Raw genomic sequence first — 26,749 nt, forward strand, 5'->3', positions numbered from 1 at the left:
GTGAGGTCTTGAGTATTTTGCCCCTCCTTTGAGTGAGCACCTGTTTGCTCATTTGTAAAATGAGGATAATTTCACACACATCCCCCCAAGGGGCTCTTGTGAGAAGCAGGTGAGATAGTAATGTTTTATAGATCTTAACACGCCATTCCAGGGATCGCGGACTACACCCTTGATGCCCATTTTTGTATGGCCAAGAATGTTTTTCACAGTTTTAAATGCTTATAGAAGATCAAAAGAAGAAGAATATTTTTGCCACTCGAAAATTAAATGAAATTCAAATTTCAGTGTCTATAAATAAAGTTTTATTTGAATGAATAGAGCCGAGTTCATTCTTTTCCCATTGTCTATTACGGCTTTGGCATTGCAACCGCAGAGTTCAGTCATTTCAACAGTTACTATGGCTTGTCGAACCTCAAATATTTACTATCTGGCCCCTTATAGAAAAATGTTTGCTGACCCCTACCTTGTTCAAATATTAGGAAAATGCATGTGATTCAGAGCTGCCTTCTTGTACCACAGAGTACTTTTTGAGGGGAAAGTTTCTCTCTTTGAACTTTCGGAGCCTCATCCTGGGTCCGGCAGAGTGATCCGTTGATGTTGGAGCAAGCCACAGGGGCACGGTTCTGGTTTTCTGAAAACGAGGATGTCCCAATAAGAGTATGGAGGACGGTTTGAAAAGACAGTGAACTTCCCACCACTTGTGGGGAGGGGGTTAAAGGGTAGATGGACACCCAGTTTTCATGGGTTGCTAAAGAACAGGGTGTCTCACTCTTGGCCCTGTTGACATTTTGGGCTGGATCATTCTCTGTCCTGTGTGTTGTGTGGTGATTAGCAGCAACCCTGGCCTTCAGCCACTAAAGGCCAGAAGCACCCTCGTCCCCAGTTGCAACAACCAAAAATGTGTCCATACATTTAATAATTTTTGGAGCCTATTTTTAAGAAAACATATTATAGAGTAACAGCATATTATGTTTTGAATCCATTTTGTCTTGGGGAAGAAGAATTTAGAAAAGTTTTAGCTGTTTAAAATGAGTATGAAGGGGTGCCTGGGTGGCTCAGTGGGTTAAGCGTCTGCCTCCGGCTCAGCTCAGTGGGCAGTCTGCTTCCCCCTCTCCCTCTGACCCTCCCCCTGCTTATGCTCTCCCTCCCTCTCTCTCTCTTTCAAATAAATAAAATCTTAAAAAAAAACAAAAAAACAAAATGAGTATGGAAATCTCATAAAGTAATATATGACCCCCGTGGGTATTTAATATTGGTTGCCAGTATTTGTTAGAGATGTGCTGTACAAACATGGTTGCAGAAATTCTCGCAGTCACCTTGTGCAGGTAGGCCCCCTTTCCTAGATGAGGAAGCTGAGCAGAGAGGTTGAGCAAAGAAAGGGTAACATGTTGAGGACAGAAATTCCCTTTTCTGAAATAAGATGGAGACAGAAACTCAGAAGTGCACATACATGGACTTTATTCCGCCTTGAAATTCCATTCCTGTGGGTTTGAATGAGGAGCATGTTGTTGCTGTTTCTCCCACCTTAGGGCAGATCCACTGGAAAACAAGACAGTAGCCATGGAACTCAAGAATGAGTGTATGTATGACTCTTCCTGAGGCCTTTCCTATCTTACCCAGCTGCCCTGGGGGTAGCCCCTATCCTCAGTTCCGTGTTTATCACCACCTTGTACATTTTTATATTCTTGCTTTATAAGTGTCAGTAACTACACATCTTTTATATTAAACTTTTCTTTTTTTTTTTTTTTAAAGATTTTATTTATTTATTTGAGAGAGAGAGAATGAGAGAGAGCGAGTACATGAGAGGGGGGAGGGTCAGAGGGAGAAGCAGACTCCCTGCTGAGCAGGGAGCCCGATGCGGGACTCGATCCAGGGACTCCAGGATCATGACCTGAGCCGAAGGCAGTCGCTTAACCAACTGAGCCACCCAGGCGCCCTATATTAAACTTTATGTATAGAAATGGAGTCCTCAGTCATGCTTTTAATTTTTTTTTTTTTTTTTTCAAGATTCATGCTACAGAGTGCTTTGTCTCTGGTCTGAGTTTGGAGTGTTGCATAAATAGATTTCTGAACTTACCTAAGAAGAGTAGTCTTCTCTAGGTTGATTTAGAATTAAATTTCTCTTGCAGTCTCGCGTGGAAGTTAAAGAAACTGACTGTCTGTTTGGAGATGTAACCCTGTGGATAAATGTAGCTCCAGTTCTTCCATTCTCATGCTGTAGAGCGTTACTGTTTTTGGCGATGTGAAAATTTTGATGGCTGTTTAGGTAGTCTTCAGGTTTTGCTGTTATAACCGTGCTGCGGTGGGCATGTGAACATGCCCTCACATATGACTGGAGCACGCACAAGAGAGTTTCCACAGGAATATACCTAGCACATAGGCTAGGATATATCCACATTCATCTTTACTAGAATTTTCCCACCTGCATTCCAGATGTGCCTGTACCAGCTTCCACAAACACCTGTATGAGCAGGTTGGTTGCTCCAGACCCTTGACCTGATACAGTCCTTTCTTGCACATAACAGACTTAAAACTGTTTGCTAATTCGGAGGGTCTGAACTATTCTCTCACTGTTGCTCCTAACACTTTTTTTTTTTTTTTTGAGATTAAAGACTGTGTAATATTTAACAAAGTTCAAATGGACTTTTTTCTTTTTTTCCCAGATCCAAAAAGAATGGCTTAAATATTAGATTAGCATGGATTTTTATGACTTTAGTATTTGCTCAACTTCTCATGCAGAATCCAGGTGGGCCTTTAATTGTGAAGCTGTGCGGTTTTGCTTTGACACTTGCTTTCAGGTCTCTCTCTTTCTGGGAATTTCCTTCCTTCTTCCTCCCAATTTCTGATTCTCATCAGTGTAGATTGTGCCTAATGCTGGTCCTGCAGCTATTTCGATCCCTCTGGCAGCCCGTGTCCTCTCTTCCTCCTCCTGTATATGGATCCCCATCATGTTTAATGTAAACGCTGCACGAGTTCTGTTGAGTGCTATGATGAGGTCAGTAGGGCCAGAAGACACAGGGAAACTGACTTGGAGGGGTAAGTGCATAGCACTTGGTATGACTGAGTTGTAACCACACTGGGTAGGTAGCTGCATATGGGATAATAGAGACGAAGATGGCAAGAGAGACTTCCTAATTTTTAAGTATAAAAAGGAAACATAATTGTATTAATCTTCATTTATATTTTTAAAGTGTCCCTGCCCTTTTGATTGATTGGTTTTACTTGGTACAAAATACTCTATACCATGCAAGAAGTCTATCGTAGTTTGGTCTTTTAATGAACTGGGTATATCGAAACAAACTTCATAGCCAGAGAATGGGATGAGAATGTAAAAATCTATATACTTAATGTATACGTTTTTCTTGAAAAGTGAAGTTGGCGATGGTGATTTGTGGAGACTAAAAACTAGTTGGCTACCCCCCTCCCCCCAGATCCACTTGATAATTCTTCGGTCACAATGCCCATTTTAATGGAAATGTGCGGTCTTTAGAAGAACCTAGAATGTGTATTATTTGGATTTTACTGGACAAGACAAGTGGGATTTGTTTCTTCTACTCCAGTTATCAAAAAGATTAACCCTTTGCCCTCTACATTCTAATTGTAACCATTCGGAAACAAAGGGGTTGTTTGTACAAGATAGCTGAAAAATTGAGGCTTTATGCCAAGTGGAATGTTTCTCAGTTGAAGGAGGTAGCAATCATTGCACACATTTTTTCTTGTGTTGCAGGCGTCTGTAGAGGCTTCTGGTGAAATCGCATTATGCAAGACTGGATTTCCTGAAGATGTTTACAGTGCAGTCTTATCACAGGATGTGCATGAAGGACAGCCTCTTCTCAATGGTACTATCTCAAAAGATATATTTGTACATACAGTGTCTATGCTCGTGAAACAAATTAGCTATTAAAAAGTCTCTAAATCATCTCTACTGTATAACAAGTATGAATTTTTCACAATCACTATAGTGAGACTGTAGGGACTTTATTTTAGGATTACAGAAAAGCATATGAATCTCTTATGTACATAACTGGAAGGCTCCTAATCTCTTGAAAACTTCAGATTTCTTCCATTTTTAATTTATAGTAGAAACCATTATGTAATTAATTTTTACAGTTTTTCTGTACACATTTTACTTATTTTGAAGGATGTTTGCCAAACATCAGATTCTAATGTGTTTAGAAATTATTTACAGCAAAAATCCACTTAGTATTTTGAATTAAAGAAACAAAGAAATTACTATGATATTATCTTTGATAAAACACATCAAACTTTAATATTTAGCTAAATTATCATAAAAGACTTAGCAGATTAAACCTTGAGGGAGGAGCATGAGATTCATATTTTTGTTATGACATTCTTTACAGAAATTATTAGATAGCTAATTTATCTGTCAACATATGTGACTTTTGCATATATACACCTCTCCTGTTTAAATGTGGATCAAGTTCATTGTGGTAATCATGCCAATACGTCTAGATAAAATCTGAAATAAAACTTTGAGTAGCCTAAGCAAAATTGAAAGCCCCTTCCTTTATCTCTAATTGAAAGCAAATAAAATTTTGGTTAGTAGTATTTTCATGGACTTATTTATCATTACACAAAATGTCATTGAAATGTGAAAGCAAGAAGAATTGATTAGTGAGTTGTATTTAAATTGTTATTCCCCACAAATCGTGCATAACTCTAAGGCTGTTTTAGAGAGCTCCTTTTAGAAAATCCGTGCAGCCTCAACTAATTAATTTACACAGGGTTCTACCACACAGCCTTAATTGAAGTGTCTCTGCAGCACTGACAAACCTTACTGGTATAATACTTAAGAAGACCATGGACAGAGGACTTTGAAATGTAAATGGCCTCTTAGCTACTAAAGTTCTTTAGTGCAAGATTAATCATTTTATTTTCATTTCTAATCTAATTGTGATTTGCTTACACCTATGTATTCTTTCTGAAGTTGATTTTTTTTAAAAGACATCTTTGCGTCCTTGCCTTATTACATGGTATTTTAATGAGTAAATGTTAAATTCGTCTGTCTCCACACTGAATTGCTCATTTAGTGGGTAATGGTTGACATGATTGATAGAGGTTATATCAAATCAAATCACAAGTGTAGATTTTGAGTCTTGGAGTTCTTCTGCATGTTTGTCATTTTTTTTTAAATCTATGAATTATTATATGGTATCCTAGGACCTGTGTGACCAGTAAATTTATTTGAATACTAGAAAAAAAAATGTATTGATGATGCTTCTCTAGAATAACTCCCAAGAAAAAATGTCAGTGGAATTTGTTGCATATTTGCAATTTATTTCTGAGATTCATTTTTAATGGATAAGTCTTTCTCCCAGTCTCTTTTCCTAAAAGCTTGTTGAAATTTTCTGGTTACAAATCAACACACGGTCTGTCATTAGAGACCACGGATTTAAGATGAAGTACATTGGCACGTTGAATGGTTTTGCAAAATGAAAGCCTGTTTTCTAATTACTAGATAATGCCGGTAAGAGTAGAAATTGGGCATAGTTGCTTACCAGGGTCTTTTTAGTAGAACCTAGAAGCTGGGATTTTGCCAGAGTATTACAAATGTGAAAGATTGAAGCTACTTTTGACTTTGTGCTCTTGCCATCATTGAAAGAAGTGTGTATCATAATCTCCCACAGAACTTACATGCTGTGACACCCAGTTGTTACCTTCTTTATCTTTAAGCTTTTCTTTTTCTTTTCAAACTATTTCTCTCATGCCACACCATTACTTTTCTCTTTGTCATTCATAGAATATGTGAAGGGACACCAGCATCTGAAAGCTTGAAACATAAAGCTCAAAATATTGGTTAGTAGAAAAAAATGTTTTGGGGTGAGGAAGAAAACTTACACAGGCTTTTGTGAAATATCCATTTTTTACAAGAGGGTTGTCACCAGTTATGTTTCCTTTAGAGAATTGTTATTTAGAAGGATTCTACATTTTTACCTCTTATATCTTTTTGGAGTTCTTAGTGGGATAAATAACCCAAAGGTTCATCTATACACTGAACCCAAATGCCATGCTGTGACTCTGTTCATGAATTCTGTGCCCTGCAGTAAGCTCATTTACCTTGCGTGTACTACATCTGGAAGGGATCTATTGCTAGGCCCACCTTTTGTCAAGTTTTGTGATTTATGGTGTTTAAGGAAAGAAGTAATTGTACATAAGATATATACAACAATTCTCTTAGACATTTGCCTCATGGCAAGTTCTACTGTATTAAAGTTTACAGTAGAGTCCAAAAGCCTACTGAAATCATAGCTCCTGACTTTTGATGCTTCCTCTGATTTCTCATTGATGATGTTTGGGGAGAGGGGAGTCCAACCATATGTATAGTATGGTTTCATAGATTACATCCCTGGCACACTAGTCCTTGTACCAAACTTTGACATTTTGGTGTAGTGTCATGCATGCTGATTATTTTTCAAACAATAAAACATCATAATCTTTGTGAAAGTGCTTGGAGACCATTAAGCATTAGATGGAGATCTAAGTTGGTATTGGTCATGTTAGCGAAGCACTATGTGGAAGAAGCATAAAAATGTCAAAGCTGGTCTGTAGTGTGGAGAGCATCCTTTCCTCCCATCTGCCTTTTTTTTTTTTCTCTTGTGATGAATTTCATAAAAAGAAGAGACCCAACAAGCTAGTTCTATCCCTCCAGTTTCTCTTCCGGTTGTCATCAGTATGTCTTCTATAAAATCATAAAGAAGACAAATGTATTTTGTGATCAGCCTTTACGTTTCATGTGATACCATGTTGAATATTTCTGCTCTTTTGAGAATAGTTCAGTATTAAAAAATGGCCATGTAGACCTCTGTTCCATTTTGTTAGCAAAACCAGTTTTTTACTTAACTGGGCCTCTCTTTTTGCACTTCCAGGTTGTTCCCAGTTTTTCTCTCTTACATAGAGTGCTGCTATGGAGATGCTTTTTGAGAGAACTTTGATTTTTTCTTCAGGGATATTTTTTAGGGGGATTTATACTCAAAATTAGAATTACTAGGCCAAAGGGAACGTAGGCTATTGATGTTTTTTTTTTTTACATTTTTGTAGGACGCTTCCTTCCAAGGCTAAACGTATGTTAGTTCTTTTCTACATCCTCATGACCCTTTAATTCTGTAATATTTTTCATTTTTCTTTTTCCCCTCCGGTGAAAAACATTCCTTTCTTATCTTGTGGTATTCTCTGTGTTTGCCTTTATAAGTTAGGATCAATTGTAATATGTTGAGGTACTCATTTTTACCTTGCATTTTTCTGTTCTGATTTAAAAGCATTTATCACAACCCCCCTCATTTTACAGATGAGCAAATTGGAGCTCAGAGAGATTATAGGCTTTTCCTATGATTATACAGTTCTTTAGATGGTTAGCTGCAGATCTGGAGTTAGAACCTAGGTTTTCTGATTCCTAATTTAATCCCGATGATGACAATGATTAAAAAACAAAACAAAACATTATGGGATAACCCAGGGAAGAGTGAAAGCTAACGAGAGCTAGCCTAACTGGCCAGGTGTCTTGTGACAAGTTCATCTTAGAGCTAGTCTTTTTTATTCCCACTTCACACCATGACTTGTGTGTTACTAGATATATTTGGGAATTGGTGACTGTGAGGCAACCAAAGCTCCCTGTAATTAAAAAAGACATTTCAATTACTATCACCATTCATATTTTGTGCCTACTTGCTTACAAGCAGCAAAATTAAGGGCTTTGCAAAATAATATTTAGTCTTTAGTATATAACTTCTACTCCACTGAACTAGAAAAATCTCTTGTGGTAGCATATTACCTGAAAATAAAATAACTGCAATCATAAATTTTCATTTTGTCACCAGCAATGCATCTGACACTATAAAATTACAACCACACCGTGACATTGCAGAGAGGATCCAGGCTGTTTTTCGTGTGGATGTCAAGAGTGATTTTCCTGTGTGTTGCGCATTGGTGGTCTGCGTGCTTAGACATTTCACTAAGTAAACTCCTCCAACTCTGGTCAACATAAATAGCAACCTGCAATTACCAAGAATATTTTCAGTAATCCATTTATACTCACCAACTCTGGGCAGGACATGATGATTATTTTCAACTGGAGAGAATTTGATTTAGATTAGTTTACTTACTGATTGAGGCTTGTCTGCATTAACAAGCTCTGGGGAAGCAGTAGTGTATGGTATCTTTAGATGACAGTATGAAAATATTTTTTATTAGTTTAGCAGGACTTTACAACTACACTACTTTTTTAATAATATGAGTACTTTTGTGTATGTGTTACTGAATTGAGAAGCCATCTTTATTTTAAGTAGCTTGCTGCGTTCGAGGCTTGTGATTGAATTGTTGTGAAAACCTTGGCTTTGTTTTAATTTTTTTTTATTTTGACACATACTGTTTTTGGTATTGAATGTGTGTTTTTAAATATTTGAAAGGTAGGTTTATAAACATCTTATTTATAAAGTTGGCTAGCCACTTGAACTTTATAATTTCCAGTGATTGTGGGAGAAGGCACTAGGTACTGGGATTGTTCTTTTGGATATTATGATGAGCTCTAAGGAGTTACAAATGAAATGCAGCCCTGTGGGATTCTCAGGGGTGGAGACCTTGTTTTAATACCACGTGGCAATTTTTTTTAAGAGCAATTAAGTATGTAATAAGATCAACATAAGAACGAAGAAATTTCGTCCTTGTTTTCATCATCTCATTTAGACTTTATTTAATACTTGGAATTTTTTATATCCCTTTTGATGTATTTTAGGTCCATCTTTCTTAATGCAATGCTGCAAACCAAGATAAGCCAGTTTGAGTGGTCCCTTTTTTTTCTTTTTTTTCTTTTAGTCCTTTTACAGTTATTTATAGCCTTCAGTGATTTGGAGTAGGTGAGGCCTGCTCCCTCACAAACTTGCAACCAGGTCTGTGTTAAAGAAAGTAAGTCACAGTTCACATAGGCAAACATATTAGCAAGCAGGCACCCAAGTGGTTTAAAATCTGTCCTTCTATGATCCAGAGAGGCCCTTTCTCATTGTCCCTTGGATTCTCTAGTAAACATCTAGTGGGGAATAGAAAATAGACATAGTAAATACGTAAAATTTACTGTATGTTAGACAGTGTAAATGCTATGGAGAAAAATAATGCAGAGAAGGGAAATAGGGAGAATGTGTCGTTCTGCCGTTCAGATAAGATGCTTAGGGGAGGCATCACTGCAGAGGACATATTTGAGTAAGAAATGATGTTGGAGGAGATGGTCCAAGAGCCAGAGATATCTAGGGGAAGAGCATTCAAAATAGAGCAAACATCAAGTGCAAGGGCCCTGAGGCAGGAGTGTGTTTGGAATGTTGGAGGAGTAGCAAGGAGCCTGGTGTGATCTGTGTGGAGAGAAGGGGCAGAGTAGTCGGGTTAGAGCAGTAATGGGCCACACTGTGTGGGGCCTTGTAGACCACTGTAAGGACTTTGGCTTTTACTTTGAGGAAGTAAAAAGCTATTAGAGGGTCTTCAGCAGAGGAAAGACATGATCTGACTGACAAAACAGCATCATTCTGGCAGTTGTATTGAGAAAAACCAAAGGAGATAAGAGGGGATGAGGAGACCACTTAGGAGACTAGTGATAATGTTGGTAAGAGAAGATGGTGGCTTGGACCAAAGCAGTAGAGGTAGGAGAAGAGGTTGGATTCTGAATATTTTTAAAAATAATTTATTGATGTGAAATTCACATAACATAAACTTAACCATTTTATAGTGAACCATTCAATGGAATTTAGTACATTTCAGTGTTTTACAACCACCACCTCTGTGTAGTTTCAAATATTTTCATCACTTCAAAATAAAACCCCTTATCCATTAAGCATTTTCTCCCAAATCTTCCTCCCCAACCCAGTCCCATAAACCTTTTGTATCTGGCTTCTTTCACGTAGCGTCATGTTTTGGAGGTTCATCCACATTGTAGCCTGTGTCAGTACTTCATTCCTTATTATGGCCAAAGAGTACTCCATTGTATGTATGTAAATATGTATATGGTTTACAAGTTGTCTGTAAACTATTTACTCATTCATTGGTTGATGGACATTTGGGATATTTTCACCTCTTGGCTATTGTGAATAGAGCTAGTATGAATGTGTGTATACATAGACTTTTTGAGTACCTGTTTTCAGTTCTTTTGTGTATATACCTGGGAGTGGAATTGAAGGGTCCTATGGTAATTCTGTGTTTAACTTTTTGAGGAACTGCCAGACTGTTTTGCACAGCAGCTGTACCATTTTGCACCCCCAGTGGCAGTATACGAGGATTCCAGTTTCTCCCCATCCACATCAAAACTTGTGATTTTCCATTTATTTTGATTGTAGCCATCCTAGTGTGGGCGAAGTGGTACCTCTTTGTGGTTTTGATTTGCATTTCCCTAATGACTGCTGATATTGAGTAACTTTTTATATGTGTCATTGTGTCTCTTCTCCGGAGGAATGTCTGTTCAAGTCTTTTGCCCATTTTTAAATTGGATTGTTTGTTTTTTGTCTTTCAGTTGTCAGAGTTCCTTATATATTCTGGATATTAATCCCTTAACAGATACATGATTGGCAAACATTTTTTCCCATTCTCAAGGTTGTCTTTTCACCTTCTTGGCAATGTCCATTTATGCATGAAAGTTTTTAACTTTGATGAAGTCCAATTTATCTATTTTTTTTTCTCTTGTTGCTCTTGCTTTTGGTGTCATATCTTAAGAATCCATTGCAGAATCCAAGGTCTTTATTTCTCCGTTGTTTTCTTCAAAGATTTTTATGGTTTTAGTTCTTATGCGTAGGTCATGGACCCATTTTGAGTTAATTTTTGTATGTGGTGTCAGATAGAAGTCCTAGTTTATTCTCTGAATCTGTTTTGACAATAGAGCTGATGGGATTTGATGGCTTGGACGGGTGGTGGGTAAATAGAGTCAAGGACGACTTTGATAATTTTGTCTGAATGCTGGGAAGGATGTTAGTCACTGTGATGGGGAAGATCAGGAACTTGGTTTGAATCTGTGGAGAAGAATATCAGAGATGTCAAAGGGACATTTGAATACAGGTTTGGGGTTCGGTGGAGTAGGCTGGGCTGCAGAATGGGAAGTAATAAGTGTATAGACGGTAAGTAGAACCAGGACCCAGGCTGAAGTCACTAAGGAGCCCAGTGTGAGGAGGAGAAAAACCAACAAAAGTAAAGAAATGGTTTTGTATCAAGAATTTGAGCACTCCAGTGTTAGGAAATCAGGATTAAGAGGTGAACTGGAGACTGAGAGTGACCAGGGAGGTAGGATAAAAATCAGTAAGGTGTGGCATATCTGAAGGGATGTGAGGAAATGTGTTAAAGGGAGGGCGTGATCGTCTGTGCCAGATGCTACTGTGAAGGATCAACTCGGATGAGGGCTGGAAATTCACCATTGATTCTGCAACTTGGAATAACTGGTGTCTTTGATTTTGGGTGTGTTCAACAGTCAGGTGGAGGCGAGAAGCTGGATACAGATTGAGTTTTCCTTTAAAAGGAAGAAGAGAAGTTGGGTGGTGGTTGAAGAGAGAAGCGGGGTTAATCGAGGATATTTTTTAAAGAAAGGAAATGACAGGTTTGCACGATGATGGGGCACAGACTCCAGTGGGGGGGAGGTGATGGTGCTGAAGAGAGGAGCTAACTGCTAAGACAATGTCATGGAGTAGACTAGAGAAGGGAGATCAAGTGGAATTTAGAAACCTGTATTTATGACAAGCTCCACAGATGTGTTTATGTACCTGCATTTGGGAACCACTCTAACACATTTTGTTGAGTCACTCCTAAAATGGTTTAAAATCCTTCATTTCAGCATGATGATTTCATGTCAGCCGAAGATTTGCTCCACAGAAATGGCAGATAGGATAAAAATGAAAGCCTTGTGGTGTTCGATGATGTAAACAGTGTTTTCATTGCTGTAGCATCCTTGACAGATGGTTATCCAGTTTCTGCAAGAATACCACTGCTGCTCCCTCCCCCCAAATGAGGAGGAGATCACTCCTTTACAAAGTCTGCTCAGTCTTTGGAGAGCTCTAACTGTTAAAAAGTGGTTTCTTAAAAAGTTTAACAGGAGCATATGTTCCTAAAATTTTTACCCACTGGTGCCTGTCTCATTTTTTGGCACCATACAGAACAGCAAGTACATTCTCTTATGCTCTAAGGTCATTCATTTCATCATTTTTCATTCAACAAGTATTTTTGAGCATTTGTCCTATGTCAGGCCTTTTTCAAGGAGCAGGCAGCGGTGGTCAACAAGACAGGCGAAACCCCTGTGGTAGGAACCTACCATGTAGAGATCCTTCACATACCTGAACACAGTCACTTTGGCTCCTTAAATCTGGTCTGCCACAGGCTGAACTTCACGTGGTTTCATGTGGTTTTCTCGGTGGTGTTTGAGCATTCTGGTCGACTCTTTCCTTTCCGTAGAGGAAACTGAGGTTCCCTCCACTGCTGAACTCATTCCTTCTGTGTCCTGTCCATGCCTCAGAGGCGTTCTTGACTTTGATGGGGATGCGCCCCTTCCCAGCGCGGCCCAAGGTGGACTTGGCATTGTTACCCGCTGCACGATTCTGTTGGCTCCTGTTAAGACTGTGGTTAACTAAAACTCCTGGGTGTTTTTCAGATGAACTGCTTACCATCTTGCACTTGTAAAATTGATTTTTGAACTCAAATGTTAGACCTGTAAGTTGATTCTTTTTTCAAAAAGGCCCTCGTTTCAACATCATCTGGAGACCCCACTGGCAACCCAAACACATAGTAGCTTCAGAAATCAATGCCCAGTACTTACTTTAAATCCTCATTTGAACAAAGCGTGTACGATAACATCTACAAGTTTTAGATGACATAAGCCGCCAAATCAATGGGGTAAACCATACACACACACATGCTTTAAATTGTTAAATGACCAAAAAGGGGTTGATGAGTTTCAGCCTATAGCAACTTGAAGAGACATGTTAAGACTATATTTCAGTTCATGGCCTATGATTTTCTTAAATAAGATTTCTTAACATCAGGCAATGGAGAAAAGGCTTGCAGTAGATGTATGAAGGTATAAATAACAAGGGATAACACATTCCTGCTGAAAAATGAATTTCATTAACTTTAACAAAAAGTAAAGAATAATCTGTTTTCAAGAATGCATATATCTTTTAAAGCACATCGAAGTTGCCACAAAGTCTGTGTTTCATCTTGAGGACTTTTATGTCAGTAAATGGTTGTCCCCTAAACTGATAGAACATAGAACAAAGGTGAATCCATTATGGCAAATCCATTACATTTGCAAATTGAGCACTATTATTTTTTGGGTGGGGGAGGCCTTCAGTAACTTTGTGTTTTGAATTGTGTCTCTGTAGGAGTTTCAGGTTTATTTCTTCAGTTGTTCCTTGTTGAATCTTTTATAGATCACTCTGGTTGGGATTTGTTCACTTGGAAGGGAAAGTCACTGTCCCCTTGACCTGTTATTTCTCCTTCAATGTGGATGAAGTTCCTTTTATGGACACTTTACTTTGCTGTTGTTTTTTTTGGGGGGGGAATGTCTTTTAGGCTTTTTTTCCAAGTGGAATCATCTTTGATGCTAATATTCACAATCTGAGTTGTATCAAGAATGAAACTGAGAATGCCAGCCACTTTTGAAGACGTGTGTCCTTACACCAGGTCATGTGTCCCCCTGTAGGAGCAGGTGGTTCTTTGTGACAGTGCGTCATTTCACCTCATTTTGAGATTTCCAGTAGTATGAGGGAGTAATCCCTTTATCAAAAGAACTCATCAGATTTTAATCCGACTGCCTATTACATTGACTGTTACATGGTTCTTTACTATTTATATGCTTTTATTATTTCCAGTTTAACTTTTGTTCCTAGTGTCTATGTTAAAAAGTGCAGGCAGTAACTCTAACAAAGATCTTTTAACTTTTTTTAAAGCCAATATCATTGGCTTTCAGATTTTGGGGTGCTTGAGAGTTGCCGTGGGGGGGAGTTTGTTAAAATTCAGATTCCAAGGCCTACCCCAGATTTTAAGGTCTTAGCCCTAAGAACACACATTATTACAAGTGAACTCCTGGTGATTCTAATAAAGGTGGTATTCCACCAAACGGACATAGTTGGACTTAGTGTGTATTTCCATGACAGAAACACAGATCAGATGGATTTTTAGAGATATTATACATTGGAGGTTGTACATTACCTCCTTTTCTTGTTTTGTTGTTGTTGTTGTTTTAATATAGAAGCCTACTTTCTGTCTTCGGACAAATACTACCTGCATTTAAAATAGACATTGGTGAAACCTTTGTTCATGTTAATGATTGATCAGAACATATCTATATACACTATTATTACTACATTTTGTTTGTTTTTAAATATCTTGATATTTATTTCGTCAGATGCTCAAGTAAGGAGACTAGTAAATTCTAGTGTAAGTGTGAATAAACAGACTAAGATTCTGCACTTACCTGGTTAAAAAAAAATTATGGCAAAGAAAATGGCTCAGAAGTTCTACCTCCAGTTAATTCTTAGTGCTGAAATCTCCTCCTTTCTGGCTGCTTCATTTACTTGCTGATATTATGGTTTAACTAAAGGTATTTCTGTCCAGAGGGGAAGCACCGATATATTGCATTTGATTTTCCTCTGACATCAACTGGCCTTCCTGATGTTCTCCTTTCATTGGCATTTGACTTTATTTAGCAGATTGTTGAATTACATTTTATTTTTTTTAAGGATTTTATTTGTTTGAGAAAGAGAGTGAGGGAGAGAGAGAGAGAGCGCCCCACACGAGTAGGGGCAGGGAGAGGGAGAAGCGGACTCCCCACTGAGCAGGGAGCCGGATGTGGGGCTCGATCCCAGGACCCTGAGATCATGACCTGAGCCAAACGCAGACGCTCAACCAACTGAGCCACCCAGGCGCCCCTTGAATTACATTTTAAAACCCTATGAAGAGGGGCCAGTTCATCATTACTTTTGTCTTTTATTTCAGAAATTCACCTTAAATTAACTACTCTGGATTAGCAGGCATTATGAATTTAAGAAAGTGTTGATATGGAAATTTTCAGAGCCTGGCATGTCTTTGTTTTCTGTACGTTTATTCAACAAATACTTGTTTTCTGGCGTGTGCAAGAAGTCAGTGTACATTGTCTTGGAAAATGTCAGTGCCCAGCTAACACTTACTAGTTGTGGTGGTGGGGAAAATAGTCACAATCCGTGGGAATCATTTAAATTATAAATATTTCTGTGTAGAATCTCTGTGGTTTTCAAGGCCAGCAAGAGTGGGCCACCTTAATGAAATGATCAGAGAAAAATCTCAACAGCGCTGAATATTTGTTCTCCTAATTCCTTTGTGAAATTAAATGCTGCAGATTATCACATTATGCGTCTATGTAATTATTCCTTCAATTCAGTCACTTAGATCTGCAGTGGCATCTTTTGTTGACTTGTCATCTATTCTGTTGATGCTGAAGACATTTAGTAAAGCATCTCGTTGCATTTATGTTGTAGGAAAATGGTCCCTTATGAGGTAACCTCACACTAACTACTCAAACTGATAAAGCTCTAGTACAGTATTGTCACTCCACTAATAATTAGCAAATTAGCAGATAGCCTGAATTCTCAGTCCATATTATTCAGTGCCCCATTGTCAGAGGTTTGGTAGTCTTCCACTTAAATGTCCTAATTGTTTAACGCATCTCAAATAATAATTGTAATTTATCATTTTCCAGGCAGCTGTTTAAATAAACTAGGCAATTAAGAACAGATGTACCCTTTGTTTTGCTGGTTATTCATATATGATGTCTAGTGGGTTCAACGTGGACATTTCATCAGTGCTATATTGAAATTTGTGAGGATCACCTTACTTTTGGCATTCAGGTTGTTTTTTTATAAATGTGTTACATTTGCATGGCCTTTTCTACTTCTTCAGAAATTTAATAAATTTTATTTAGCTGCTGCAAGCTGAGTCAAGTAGGACAAGGGGGTGCAGTGGAGGTGCATGGTGGGGGACATTTCTATTTTCACATAATGAAACTGAGTTCACAGAGGTGAAGTGATTCACTTAGAATCATAAGATTAATAAGTGGCTGAATGTGGTCTGGATATTGTCTTCTGATTTCTGTCCATTATACAGTCCTTCCCCTCTAGCCCATGAGGTCAGTGCTTCTCATAAAGGCTTGTTCTGATGAGGCATTTCATGTACCGTCAACTTCCCATCCCCCACTTGCCAATACTCTGTTGCTTGTTTGGTGTTTTAAAATTCCAGTTGCCAGTACCAGTTCATTTTACCATTCTTTTTTTCCCGAGAATGATCACAAAACCTTGCTCAGTTTCCTTGAGGTATTAGTAAGTGCACCCAGAGTTCTACCTTTTTTCTACCATTTTGGACTCAACATTCTACCCCGAATACTCTTATGCCATGAATGTTTACTACTTAAGAAATAGCAATTCATTTCTATGGAAGATGATAGAAGACAAGTGTAGCCCTCGGGGAACAGCATCTTGGTTTTGCCAGACCCAGTGGCCAGCAGTTAATTGGACATAGATAGAGAGATGACTCTCTTGTTTGCCCCAGATTACTTGTTAAGTGAAGACCTGGTAGATGAGAACATGAGAGAGAACCAGAACCAGAAGACTGCATACAAGCAAGAGATCTCATGATTCAGTAGAGATAATAGATTTTTTTAATTTATCAAGTGACTGTATGCACCAGGTACTTAATAAAATGTCCTGGCAAAAACAGTAATCCAGTGTTGTAGGTAAGGAAATTCAGATGTAAGCAGTTTTAACATGATTTACCCAAGGCATACCATTAGCAAGTGGTGGTACCAAGAATTGACCCCAGGTCTGTGTGATTTCTGTTCCTGTGCTCTTCCTGATATACCATGCTGTCTCCATAGGGTGTGCCTGAAAATTCAGATCGGTGAGGGACCAGATCTGCCTGGTCATCAGGGATGACTTCATGGAGAGGCAACTGAGCTACACTTTGGAGAGTGGAAGTTTAGATAGAGGAGGAGAGATGGATAAAGGAGTATGTGTGTGAGATCAGATTGACCTGGGAGGAAGATTTTTATTGGCGATTACTTCCCAAAATTGTAGACTGACGGGACCAAGTCTTGAAGGCCCTCGAGTGCCAGAGGGAGGGATTGAGTTGGCTGATGATGTGGGAGTCTTCTAGAGCTGGGAAGGAGAATTAGGCTATTAGGAATTCTGCAGAGGACATTATGGATGAAGCTAAGTCTAAAGGCTGTAAACAGTGGGTGAATAATGTTTTGTGTGGAGTAAGTTATGTAATAGACATCATGGTGGTCTTCCCCCCAAGAGTCCTTCCTCAGTTACTCTTTGGGTATTTACTCCTGGCAACCCCACACAGTTCAAAGCTTTAGGAGAAGCTTAATCCGCCTCTGGTTCTAGGGAAGAGGCACCATAGTCCTCTTCCTCTGCCCACGGTGGAATGTTTGAACAGTGAGCTCAAGTTTAAGGAAAGATATATTGTTCCTCTCAACTTGTGTCTAGATCTTTTGCCCCCTCTCTCCCCCCACCCCCCTCCCTCCTTCCCTTTCCCTCCATGGTTCTCACCCTCCCTGGATGGAGACAAGGAAGCAGATAATGTCAAGAGCTCCTATTAGTCATCCCGTTCCTGGCAGAGTGGAGAGAAGGGAAGATGCAGTTACTGAACAGCTGAATTAATATGATCCAGAGCTTTTCCTATTCCTGGGCTTCTGGTCATGTTAGCTGATAAGCTCCATCGATAGTGTAAGTCAGCATGAGATGAGTTTTCTGTTATGGGCAGTGAGTTACATCCTAGCTGATAGTGGGTATTGCTGAAGGTCTCAGTCAGGATGGGAGCACAGACTTCGTAACTTTGGGGGAATGAGAAGCTGGGCTATGTGGTGATGGCCAGAAAGGGGAAATATCAAGGTAAGGAAATGAAAGGTGTTGCTTTGAAAAGGGGTCTGTGCTTTTCTGCCATGAGTGGTCATCGCTATGAGGTGGAGACTGTGTCATTTATTTATCCAGTACCCTCAGTGCCTAGCACAACGCCTGACAAATCTTTCCCAGAACACTAGTTGGTAGATTAAATGAATGAATGTGTATGAACAACAGTTTGGCGATTTACTGAAAAATAGGAAATGAGGTCAAGGAGAGTATCCTCTATTGCAGGAAATAAAATGGAAATTAGAAGAAAAATGAAGTACTTAGTAACTTAGAAAGGTGGAAATGGGATGATAGTTTGTGAATTGGTGGAAAGTAAAAGGAAATTGTAAGTAGGCCGTAGGATCACACTGTTTTAGGCTACACAAAACTGCTTTGGGAACAATTTCTTCTTTCTCCTTAATTTTTTTCTCTCTCTAAATGGACCAATTTTTTCTAAATGTCTTCCAAAATATTTTGATTTTCTTGTAAGAATATATTGTAAGATAGAGCAGAAAGAAAAATTAAGGGCTTTTTCTAGGTCAGATCTTAATAGAAAATCACCATGGCAGTGAGAGATGTTGCTATGGGAAGATTTTATCAAAGTGTTCCTGTCACTTGCCTAGGTGGGAAGTGAGGTGTTGTCATCAAAAACCCACAGTGTGCTTGCATAGAGGCCTTGCTATGATCATTTTTACTCCTGTGGCCTCTTTTCTTACAAAGTAGGGATGCAAAAGCTGTTCAGTGTTAGATTTTTAAAAATTGACAGAAAATTCACTATCTGAGTTTTTTTTTCCTTCTTTAGTCTGTTCAGGATGCAGTAAGAGAATACCATAGACTGAATGACTCATAAACAACAGAAATTTATTTCTCACTGTTCTGGAGGCTGGGGAAGTCCCAGGGTGGCGGATCGGCCTGTGATTGAGGGCCAGCTTCCTGGTTCATAGATAACTGTCTTATCCACTCTGTTCTCAAATGGTGGAGGGGTGGAGGAACTCACCTTTCCCCCCCTCCCTTTTTTTAAATATGAGGACAGGGATCCCCTCATGAGGGCTCCAACCTCATGACCTAATCACCTCCTAAAAGCCCCACCTCCAAATGCCATATATCAGGGAATAGGTTTCAACATACGAATTTTGGGTGGCCACAAATATTCAGTTGACAGCAAATTTCTAACAGAAAAGATAAATTTTCGTATTTTTGAAAAAAAATGTTGATTATATATTAGTAGGTTTGTGAAAAGGGCAGAAGAAACTTGTAATTATCACTGTCAAATACTGTAGAACTTAGGGTATCTTATTTGAGCTATTTTGTGTAGGTCACTCCATCAACAAATTAGGTGGTATTTTATTAGTCCAAAATGACATTTCCTATCTGAGAATTTTGGAACTGTTTTTTGTTTTGTTTTGTTTTTGGTTATATGTCTGGTTAGCTGAGGAAATGGAGTAAAGAGCTGTTTTTTTAAAAAAAGATTCCACTGAATGGATGAATGTGGGTGCCAATATATGTATGTGTCTGATGGTAAATTTTTAATTAACTCTTAAAGGGAGCTCATTGAAATTTGGGATTACTGAAGTCTCAGCGTCCTAAGGAAATTTAGTTCTTTCACTGTTCTGGAGAAGTTCTTGCTCTCACAGTCGAATTCCACTTTGGAAAGTATTGGTAGGAATAGAGCTCTCTGCGCCCCAGAGGAGGTAACACAATTTTAGACTTCAGTCACTGGGGACAGAGCCCAAATCTTCTCCGACAGGGCTCCCTGGAAGAGGCCTGCTCAGCTGCTACGCTCACATCTTGAAGCTCTGTCATCTCATTACTTTGGCCCATTAATTCTGCCTTAGAGACCTTAGGTAGGCATGGTGTGATTACTTCACAGGTGTCCTAGTTGGGTGGGTATAGACTCATGTCCATTAGAGCACTAGTTTTCAAATTGTTATGACGGGAAACATTGTCACAAATACATTTCACATCATGATTCTCTATTAACGTGTGTGTGTGTGTGAATGTAGGTGGGGGTGTAGATATACACACCACACATCTATATGTCACAAGACAATAGACTTAGCATTGACAGCAATGTACTCCAGTTTCCATTTCATTCCAGTCCAGGTGATACTAATAATCTGTTGTTATATCTGCACTTTGAAAAGCATTCCTTTTGCCCTGCATTCTAAGGTAGAGGAAGTACTCAGCCTCAGAGACTTCTGTCTCTTTTCCAGTAGAAATGGACCTCTGATGACTAGCTATGATGTACCTACCCATGCCCATGGTCCCTCTATTAGTGTTAATACAATTCCAAAATGTTCATAACGCTTCTAACTGATTTTTATTTATTAGACACTGTGTACTGGATATGAAAATGTTTTTTGTGTGTGAATTAGCACCTCTTTGCTTCACTGTCATCTGTTAGGTGTGAGCACTATGATTGTGTATCATCTATTTTATAAATGAAAAGAGAGGTTCATTATTCTGCTGAAGAAGTAGCAGAGCACAGGGACACTGTGCTTAATGTTGCATTATTCCAAAAATTCTGCTTTTTGACCTAATAACATTTTCCTTATGAAGTTCTAAAGGTCCTAAAAATGGGTAATAAGAAAGTTATATAAATTATGACCGCTGACCATCTAGAATCATCATTAAGTTTTCATGGTTAATACTTTGTATTTTCCAAGTTGTGGCAGAACTAACTGATACCCACCTGTTTTACAAATTATAGGCTGGACTCAGAGAAAAATAAAGTCTTGATATATTATCTTCGGTTTATGTTATCAAAGACATCAAGGCCAACTTCTATTATGTATTATTTTTCTTTCATTTTTTTTTATAATTACCACAATTAAAGTGTATTTGCTTAAGTTTAAGTAGATAGTTTTTTATATGCAGGTAGTTCGGTTTTCTTTATGAGCTTAAAATCTTTACAGCTATGATTTAAAAGTATTAAAGTGAAGGAAGTAAATTCGTTCTAAGAGAAAATAGCTTCACATTAGGAATATGTCAGTCTTGGACTTACTGATATTTTGAAAGACAAATTATAATTTTCAGGGGAGAAGCTATTAACCAGATCACAAAATGGCAATTCTAATGCCTGTTTGCAGGTAAAAGGGACAAAATCACATAATATATGATGCCTAGTTGTTTGGAGTGGGATAGGGTATGTCTGAAACCTGTATGTAAGTGTCTAATGTCATTAGAGAATATGGGCGTGACCCATCCAGTGTGGGCTGCATGTGAAATTAATTTACAAATTTACTCTCAAATATAAGAAAACAGCAATTCAGATAGGCTTTGATTTGTACCACTGATATATCTGAACTGAATAAATAGGGTGTGTGTTGAATGTGTGGCAACACTCAATCTATTTATTGTGTGTTTTTGTCCTTCTGTGGGAGGCAGCCTCATTAATAATGGGGGTAATGCTAAACCCATTCTTCAGTTAGCTCCTTAATTCATGAATGCTATTGAGACATATTAAAATAACCCTTTGGATATTATAGTTTAGCAGTCAAGGTTCTTTGGAGGGTAGCCAAATATATGAGAAATAAATATATATACATCTAATATTTTAGGCACACACTTATTACCTTGTACACATAGAGTTCTTGAAGCATAATCCATGAAATAATATAAGTGATGAGATTATGAGACTTCGTTACCATTTTAAAAGTTTTTGAGAACCTGATTATATATTCTGGTGTGGCCTATAAATTCACTTTTTAAAAAAAAAAAATCCTCTTTAATTTTATATTTGATTACGGAAAAACCAAAGAAAAAACTGCTAAGAAATTTATGATAACATTTTTAAAGTATATCAAAAGTGTAATAATGAGTTGCATAAGCTCCATTTAGTTGTTAGTTGTTAGTTGTTAGTATACAGTTTTGGAATTGTATACTGGAATTGTATAGTGGAAACCATACTGTTTCACTATTTCCTTTAGTTGTGTGTCCTGGGAGCATTAGAGGTGTCCCAGGATGACATCTAACTAGTCATCAGTCATTTCTTTATTTTCTCACTCATTATCTAAAATATTTGTTACTGAGCATTCTTTTAGGATTGTAAGTTATTGAGTAATAGTTTAGCTTGGCAAAATATTTGTGCACCATCCTCTTCGGCCAGCATCACGATATACTTTGATGCCTAAGCATATAGAGCTTCGCAATATATTACCCATACAATTAGCTGAGTTCATGTGTGTATATGAAATGAAAGAGGAAATGTTACACATTTTTGTTCCTTTCTGAAATAATTTTCTGATTGCATGTGTACTGAAATAGCCTTGAAGGACTTGTATGCATTAGGGCAGTGCTACCTCCAACCATAATTAAACCCCACTTTTTTTTTTTAGATCTAGTTCTGTCGACATATAATTGTAGTAAATTTTCTTCTCTTGGCATGACTTAAATTACTGTATCATAATCAGTCTTTGTGCTCTGTTAATATATTATTTTTCTTATTAAAAAGAGGAATGAGCATTATTTTGATAAGGCTAAATAAAATCTTAAATGTATTTTTGAATATATGTGGAATACTTGTTGACCATTGTTCAGGAAAAAGTATTTTTCCTTTACCTTAGGGCCTTGCTTTGTTGGTTGCTTCCCAAATTTCAGATAGGGCTGTAATAACCTGTCACTATGGCTACCAGAATTTAAATTTGCTGTTATTAGGGGAAGCTTATAAATTCCCAAGCCACTCAAAAGTTGAATCCATCAACTAAATCCATAACTGCTCCTCTGGGAACTGGGGGAAAGCCCTGTAGATTTTAGTATTATTTCCCCCATATTAGTGTGGTGGATTTGGATGACTTGACAATTTTTTTTTTCTATACAAAAGAAGATGATTTAATAATAACAATACTTATCTTTTTTTTTTTTTTTTAATAATACAGTTCCTCTTCGAGCTCTCTCTCTCTCATACTGCTGCTGGAATTCTTTATACAAGGCAGGTATTTTGTCTGTTTCCTGCCCAAGGACTCACGATGGGCCTCATGGGCTCACAGTGCCTTGAGGAGAAAGTCCAGCCACTTGGGCTTAGTGTGGAAGGCCCTTTCTTGCAGGGTCTGGCCCTGGAGCATGCCTCTGCAGTTTCTTTGCCCTTTAGCCCTTGTGGATATTCTCAGCTCATTTGTGGAACTATTATTTTTTTTTTTTTAAAGATTTATTTATTTATTTATTTGAGACAGAGGAGATGCAGGCTCTCCACTGAGCAGGGAGCCCAATGCGGGGCTCGATCCCAGGATCCCGGGATCATGACTTGAACGGAAGGCAGATGCTTAACCATCTGAGGCACCCAGGCGCCCCATGTGGAACTAATTGATGGGTCTGGCTGCCCCATTTGGTCACATTGCCATATCTTTGCTTGTGCTGATCTGCCTCTCCAGAACCTACTAGCCCCTCTGTTCACCTTTCAATTCTAGAAAGTCTCTTTTCCATACTCACCTTGCAGTTCTGTTAGGATGGCCTCTCTTATTCACATCTCCATCTCCTGTGCCAAGCACAGCACACTCAATAATGTTTGAAATTAGTGATGGCTATCACTCACTCATTCTCTTTATTTCAGAGATTAGAAAATTGGAGAGATTTACCCAATCTTAAGATTTTTTTCAAAGGTAATTATCTGTAGGCAAGAGATTGGAAACCCCTTGACTGTGTTTTATATTTATGTAAATGTACCAAGTTTGCTTGAGTTCCAATACTATTAGGGGCTTTAGATGTGTTATTTAGCTTAATTATCATAACATCCAGTTGGGATATATTTTATACATATTTTAAAGGGATTGAGTAAACAGATTTAGAAAATCTAGAGAATTTGCGGAAGCACCCAGTTATTAATATATGGAAGATTCCATGTTTTTTCCAAAGGCTCCCTGTCATCTTTCTAAGGCTAGCATATACACTACTGTGTTTTGAAGAAATGATTCATTTTGATTTTTTAAATTTATTATATAATCATATAACCTCCCCCAATTATTCTATTTAAGTTTAATTTCATATTCACATTTGAGAACAATATATAATTGAGAAAGTAGTTATGGATTTCTAAGGTCCATTTTTCTCAGGATGATGACAATATCCAAAATAAAAATATTTGACCACTTTTAAAAGCATAGGCATCTGGGTATTTCCTCTAGAATAACAATATATGACCTTTTAACAATGTCTTTTTATTAAATGTGAACCATCATTGTGTCAGTCTGAGCAGTTCCAAGTGTTAGACAATGCAGTTTACCGTGAACTCCTTCATTTCCTATAAAGATACTATACTTAGGGGCGCCTGGCTGGCTTAGTCAGTGAAGCATGCAACTCTTGATCTTGGGGTTGTGAGTTCAAGCCCCATGTTGGGTATAGAGATGACTTAAAAATAAAATCTAAAAAAAAAAAGATACTATACTTAAGTATACTTAAGGTAAGCTTTCAGTTTCCCTATTTTCAGTGCAAAATTAAGGAAAATGTTTAAATTATCTTTCATATTTTCCACACCCCTAAATATTTCTTGTATGTAAATGCATATATTTTGTAATCAGGAGCTGTGAGCTCTAGTCATAAACAATATTGAAGATTTCACCCCTTCTGTTAACTTCAGTTTCCTGAGGATAAGGATAGTCCCTATTTACATGCCTGTTAGGATAAGTAAATAAGTTAATACCTATAAAGTGCTTAGAACAATGCCCACCACATAGGGAATGCTAAATGAATATTCATGGTGATAATTTAGCATTTTTTTCTTCCACCCCTTCCTTTTACACATGAAGTTTTCAGAAACTGAGTCAATTAATGGTTACTTTTAATAAATTAATATATTAGGGTAAATAAGTCCATTTTTATAAAGCAAGCATTTGGGTTCACTTCCTCCTTACTGCCCCTTCGCAATGTATTTCTACTTAATCTTGGCCCACTTTTTTTTTCTTTAAGGATTCTTTATTTGACAGAGAGACACAGCGAGAGAGGGAACACAAGCAGGGGGAGTGGGAGAGAGAGAAGCAGGCTTCCCGTGGAGCAAGGAGCCGGATGATTCGGGACTCGATCCCAGGACCCTGGGACCATGACCCGAGTCGAAGCCAGACCCTTAATGACTGAGGCACCCAGGCGCCCCAATCTTGACCCGCTTTTTAAGAAGAAAATGAATTTAAATATCTTCTTTGAGTCTTACTCCCTTCCACCTTCTGTCTTCTTTGGAATCACTGCTTGTAGATAATAGTTTTTGCATTCAATGTATTAATTGAGCAGCAGAGATACTTTCTTCATTCTAGGTACTTTGTAAATATTGGTTAAATGAATCAATGGCTGAATAGTAATGTACTGGGTTTCTGGCTTCTTGACCTTCAGAGGAAGGAACTTGAAGAGTTTTCTCATATGTGATATACTGAAACATAAATACTAAAGTAGAAGTCTCTCTCCTCCTCTTCCCGAGCTAAAATGTCCTTAATATTTGTGTAACAACTCTGACATTCTCGAGATAAAGTGGACATAAAGGTGTTAGAATCTAAACCCTAGGCAGTTTTTAAAATAACTAATATTTGTCTCTAATGGTGTTTTCAAATAATTTTCTTAAAACTTTAGAACCAACCCAGTGAGTAAGCAGTGTCTGCTCTGTAATACAGAAGCTCAAAGGCATAGCAGCTTGCCTAAGATACTGTACTGTGTAGCCCTTTGGAAGCTAAACCAAGATTTGGACTGCATTCAAGTTTGGATTCAGTCCCTGGACTGGTCCCCCTGCCACCCCCCACCCCCAACTACAACCAATTACTTTATTTCGTTAAGGAGTCATTCTTGAATCATTATTAGTCAGTGAGGTTGAAAAGACAAGAAATAGCGGAGAGATTAATGTAGTGATTTAGTACTAAATTATTGCCATCCTCTCTTTTAAATACCAAAATATTGGAGTAGTAATGGTAGAGTAAGAATAATGGGTAAATGTGGTAGTACGTCAGAGTACTTAACCCTTTGCATTTGGAAGGAAGGTGGAAAGGCTTTCTGGAAATAACTCCCTTGGCTGATGTTTAGAAAAACACTTACTGTTTTAAAATTGAGAACTTTTTGAAAGTGTAAAGATGAATGCTAACAAAATTTGGAAGCACATGGTTGGCCCGTGTTCTGAAAACCAGGATAAAGGGGCATGGTTTCTCTTTTTCTGAGATTAAAGCCTCCTGTAAATTTTGGCAGCAATATTTTATTGTAATAAGATCAGTTCGCAGCATATTCAGGCTTATTTTGAATGAAAATTGAGTTTGACTAAAGAAAATCATGTTCTTCCAAATGAAAATGAACAGATGTACAAAACGAACCTTAACATTCATCTCGGATTTGCCCCTCCCTGCGTGCACCATTTTACAGTAATAGTGAAAGTGACGCGGTGCGGGGAGCTGCTGCATAGAGTTAAAAAAGTCACTACGGACATCTTTTGGGGGCTTCAAGGGAACAACTGTATTAAGGAGGCGGAATTGCCTTTCTGTTTGGAAATATGAAAAGGAAATACTCCTCTTTTAAAAGTCATTTTACCTTTAAGTTACTGTTACAGCATTTTTAAAACCAAGAAATCTTTGAATTTAACACAATTTTTATCTCCCCGCCTGTCCTCCAACTGAATGCTGTCTGTTATTTTAATCATGTTAATCTACTACTTAGTATAAAATGCTGCTCTGTGGCTGCCCAAATACAAAAGTGCTTTGTGCTCTTCCTTGTTCAGTGAACCAGCCTTCACATCGTGCACGGTCCTGCAAACAGTTAGGGGTTTAATCCAAGCTGATCAATACATTTAGAACCCTTTATTTAGTGAGATCAATACAGTGTAATGAAGTCTGTGTTCCAATTCCCTTCTAAGCATCACTGTCAGGCTAGGAAGGTGTCTGTTTTCCTGTTCCAAAGCACAA

The 26,749-nt window shown here is 38.1% G+C and overlaps 1 protein-coding gene across 3 annotated transcripts in view; it reads left to right on the forward strand.

Moving 5' to 3' along the window:
• Window positions 1-26,749, forward strand: part of CDH2 (cadherin 2) — a 208,529-nt gene that overhangs the window by 23,632 nt on the left and 158,148 nt on the right. For all 3 annotated transcript variants that reach the window (XM_036072062.2, XM_036072064.2, XM_036072061.2), the window contains exon 2: window positions 3,728-3,839. In XM_036072062.2, coding sequence (XP_035927955.1) covers window positions 3,728-3,839 — 112 coding nt within the window. The remainder of the gene's footprint in view (window positions 1-3,727; window positions 3,840-26,749) is intronic.

Source organism: Halichoerus grypus, chromosome 13, assembly GCF_964656455.1.
Source record: "Halichoerus grypus chromosome 13, mHalGry1.hap1.1, whole genome shotgun sequence".
Classification (NCBI taxonomy): Eukaryota; Metazoa; Chordata; class Mammalia; order Carnivora; family Phocidae; genus Halichoerus; species Halichoerus grypus.